This window comes from Ctenocephalides felis, unplaced genomic scaffold (genome assembly GCF_003426905.1).
Source record: "Ctenocephalides felis isolate EL2017-DRISC unplaced genomic scaffold, ASM342690v1 CF-g0.4_SCAFFOLD_00845, whole genome shotgun sequence".
NCBI classification, from domain to species: domain Eukaryota; kingdom Metazoa; phylum Arthropoda; class Insecta; order Siphonaptera; family Pulicidae; genus Ctenocephalides; species Ctenocephalides felis.
Window position 1 is genome coordinate 84,023,537 of NW_020536999.1, and position 4,649 is coordinate 84,028,185.

The window sequence follows — 4,649 nt, forward strand, 5'->3', positions numbered from 1 at the left end:
CATTTCTTTCATTTACCATCCCCATCTTATCCAATAATGAAAGTTTGAAGATTCACCAAAATAGGACATAAAAAAACAATATTTTCACCAGAAAATTGATAGTCCTTTGGTATATTACATAGAAGTTTTAAAATTTTCATTCTGTGTATGACTCATTCTACATGTATACGCACACTAGCTTCAAAGTGAGTTTAATTAATATCTCCTGGTGAAAGTAATCCGTTTTAAATTTAATTTTAAACAAATAGCATATGCACAGTACGTATATAGCAAGTACTGCTATATTTATTAATTTGTCTAACTCAGTCCATATTGATGAAAATCCTGACTATAAAGTACAATTAAAAACTTTGTCTTTTTTACTCATGAATTTACCTTTGTCAGTTAATACAGCACATCCAGATTTTACTTTTTTTTATTACGCCCGAGAGTACATTAATTTGGGTTGGAGTGATTCTGCCTAAGCCCACATTATTAACAAATGAAATAAAGCCATCTGGAGTGCAAATAAATAAGAACCTACTTTCAAATACCCTGGAAACTACCAACGAATGAATCTGAAAAGTAAAACCTAAAGCAATATAACTAATTTCTAACTTTCATAATTAGTGTTTTCTAAGAATCAAACTCACAAATGGATTTTTAATAATGTTTTTATGCATGTAAATATGATCATTTAAGCAAATATTGATTTAATTTACTAAAGCCTCTTCAAACTTTGAACTTTCAATATTTTTCTGATTGAATATCCTTCCTGAATGTAAATAGTATGCATATTGGTAGTAGCAAACAAAATTTATATTTTGAATTTCATTATTCTTACCTCTGTTATTGTAAAATCATAAAAAATAAATGATGAAAATATGTAAGAAATATGAATTATTAAATGTTTAACCTAAAAATGCACGTTTTACGTCAAAACAAATATTAGTTGACAGCAAATTCAACTCATAAATGTGTCATCCGCCATATTTGTTGGAATCCAAGTTGCACTTAAAATCCGCTAGAGGAGAGCTTGCCCGTTCCCTATTACAGTGCTAAATATGAACTACTAAACGCTATGGTGTTTTTATAAGTTTGTTAAAGAAAAAAGATATTAAAGAAATGTTATAAATAATAAAAAACAAGATAATGATAGCTGAATGGTTATTGAAATTATTAAATTTACTTCAACGTACTTAAAACATAGTTGAGTATAATGATCAAATAAATAAAGGAATGCCTTAAACATTTATAAGATTGATTTGCTTAAAACTTATGTCAAAATATTGGAATACTTCCTAAAAACTAATAAATAATAATGATAAAAATATTTTCTTAATGGAATAAATAAACTAGTGGTGTATGGCGTCGTGCCTTAACATTTAATATTCCTCGAACATTTTGTTACAGTACGGGGAGTCCCAGCAATTTGCCTTAAGGCACGATGCCTTACACCATTAGTTGTATTTTAAGTTTGAAAATTCAGTTTTTATTTAAAGCAATCGCACTGCGTAACTGTTTTAGCAGATGAAATAATATAGCATGCAAGCGCAAAACTTTATATGCACCTTTACGTTTTAAACCCTTCTGAACATTTAAATTTATAATAATATTTGTTTGCTAATAATTTTATCGGACAAATAGAATCTTACAGGCAATATTATTAGAGTATACGATTTTATAAATATTTTAAATATATAAGCAATAGCCATAGATAAAAGAAGAGTACAGCTACAATTACAAGTAAGAGGACAAAGTTACAGCTGAATAAATTCTCTGAAACATTTTCTCATCATTTTCTTACATAAAAATTATGTAAAATTTCTGCATATATTTTTAAAATAATTTTGTAATTGCTTAATGCTGAAAACGTGTCGGAAATTTTGTGGTACAAAGACATTTTTCAGTGTTTTTATTAATAACTTTTAAATTACTTTCTATAACTAAATACTATTCTTAAGAAAATTGTAGCTGAATAAATTCTCTAAAACATTTTCTTAGACAAAAATCTTGTACAATTTTTTTACTTCTAAACTTCTGTTTAATATTAAATACGGTCTTAGAGAAAAGCTATTTCTGACCAATTTGTATTTGAAATTTAAACCAATGTTTACTAATCCACATTAATAATACTTAATTTATAAAAATTAAAATATGAATAAAAAACTATGAAATAATATTGATATTATGTAATGTGTACTGTATATTTCATACTATTTATACATTCCATTAGATGGAAAAAAAAATTACAATATTTAAATTTAAGTGAACAAATATGCTTATGTTTCATTGATCTTTATCACGCTTCTGACTTTGAAGTGCCATGAGTCTATTCAAATCTTTCGATTGAGTAAATTCCTTACTACATACTTCACATTTATCAGGATGCTCTCATTTATGAATCAGCATGTGCCTTTTCAAATTACTTGTTTGTGTAAATTTCTTTTTGCATATACTGCATTCATGAGGGCGTACTTCACTGTGAATAAGCATGTGACTTTTCAGATGACCTGATTGTGTAAATTTGTTTTTGCATATATTGCATACATGGGGTCGTACTCCACTGTGTGTCAGTACGTGACTCTTCAGATTAGTTAATTCTGTGAATGTCTTTTTGCATACATTGCATTCATAGGGACGCTCACCACTGTGAATGCGCATGTGACATTTCAGATTATATGAATGCCTGAAGGTCTTATTGCAAATATTGCATTCATGTGGACGTACTCCACTGTGTATCAGCATGTGACTTTTCAAATGACTTAATTGTGTAAATTTCTTTTTGCATATATTGCATTCATGAGGGCGTACTTCACTGTGAATAAGCATGTGACTTTTCAGATGACTTGATTGTGTAAATTTCTTTTTGCAAACGTTGCATTCATGTGGACGTACTTCACTATGTATCAGCATGTGTTTTTTCAGACAACCTCTTTCTGCAAATGTCTTATTGCATATATTGCATTCATGAAGACGCTCACCAGTGTGAATGAGCATGTGTCTTTTCAGATAATTTATTGTAGTGAATGTCTTTTTGCATGTACTGCATTCATGGACGCGCTCACCACTGTGAATGAGCTTGTGCCTTTTCAGATTAGCTAATAGACTGAAAGTCTTATGACAGAATTCGCATTTGAAAGGATTTTCTTTGCTATTATTAGGCATATGTTCGATCGTATGCTCTTTTAAATGATCTGATTCTGCAAATGATCTGTTGCAAACATCACATTCATAAGTTGATGTCTCGACTAACTCCTGTTTGACTTCTTCTTCAATTTTCACCTCGGAATTCATAAATCCTTCTAAACACGTATCATCACCTTCAGAACACGATTCAGATTTAACAATAACGTCGGGATCAACAAAATCATCCTCTATTTCGAGTTTAATGTCTTCTGGTGAATATTCTGGTGGTTCAAGTTTAATTGTCTGATCATTCATAGACATAATTGTTTCCTCCGACATTTTTAAATAGTTTCACAAAAAAAATTAGAAAATAGTTTGCGCTAATAATAGTCTAGTTTTATGAATATTCTTTTTTCAATATGATAAATGATTTCAACTGAATTTACATTTATTATTTGACATTTGGAGCATAGAGAGTATATTTCTAGAAAGATGAGACATTTATCGTGCGCGCGTCTTTTCAAATTCTTTATGGTTCTATTCATAGATAAAAGAAAAGTATGAGTCCTAGCTACTTTCCAACATTTCCAATGTTATTTATCTATGTTTCCAACAACATTTTTTTCAATTTACAAGTCTCGAAAATTTAATATAGTTTTTTTCCTCATGGTCATTGTTTCCGGCTGGAATTTTATTTGATGGGTAATGGACTCAAATCATGTCTTTATAACAATGTCCGTCTTTAGTATGACGAAAAGAAATTTAAAAAATCAGTAAATTATATATAATTTACTGGTTTTTTAAATTTCTTTTCGTATTATAATATTATAATATTATTTACTTATTCTATTTATAAAATATTTTTATCATTATTATAATTTTGGTTTTGAAAACTATTCCGATGTTTTGACATAAGTTAAGCAACACAACCTTAATAATTTTAACTGTATATCTTTATTTATTTTACTGTACTTACCTGTGTTTTAAGTGCATTGAAGTAAATTTTAAAATGTCAATGACTATTCAACTTTAACTTTTTTGTCATTTTTTTAAATTTAATTTTATTCTATAAATATAATTACATTTAGCAGAGAATGCTGACAAGTTGTTTACAATTTATTGTTTACAAATTTGTAGATACCCCCAGTGGCGTATCTACTAGAGCTAGGGTCCGGCACTCGAAGTGTATCCAATTAAAAAAACCATAAATTCAGTTTGGAAAATTACTTTCACTCGATTCAAAGTACAAAATATGTAAAAATAATACAAAACTTAAAAACAATTCACTTTTGCTATATATGAACACCTTTTCCTTTGACTATCCAAAAACGAATCGCACCTGGCCGAATATGTGACTTGCAGGTATTTAGGCCCACTGGCGGACAACGACTTTTAAGCGCCTTGAGACTGATGTACCTTTTAGTTCGGACCATAGATAAAAGAAGAAATTGTCTTTTTAATCGGGCCCTGGTAGAGTTGTTTTGAAGTTTTCTGGCGATCAAGTTTGGGTGATCAGCTAGTCGAATCACAAGAAAAGGATT

The 4,649-nt window shown here is 29.2% G+C and overlaps 1 protein-coding gene and 1 long non-coding RNA gene across 2 annotated transcripts; both read right to left on the reverse strand.

Annotated features, from left to right (window-relative positions):
* Window positions 1–368: 368 nt before the first annotated feature.
* On the reverse strand, window positions 369–754 carry LOC113363983. The gene is made up of 2 exons (XR_003365996.1): window positions 633–754; window positions 369–557 (listed from the first exon to the last, which is right to left on the reverse strand). It is a non-coding gene; the product is annotated as an uncharacterized LOC113363983 (long non-coding RNA).
* Window positions 755–2,695: 1,941 nt separating this feature from the next.
* On the reverse strand, window positions 2,696–3,447 carry LOC113391131 (zinc finger protein 780A-like). The gene is made up of 2 exons (XM_026627094.1): window positions 2,794–3,447; window positions 2,696–2,731 (listed from the first exon to the last, which is right to left on the reverse strand). Exons 1-2 carry the CDS (start codon window positions 3,445–3,447, stop codon window positions 2,696–2,698), a joined length of 690 nt encoding a protein of 229 aa, XP_026482879.1.
* Window positions 3,448–4,649: the final 1,202 nt, after the last annotated feature.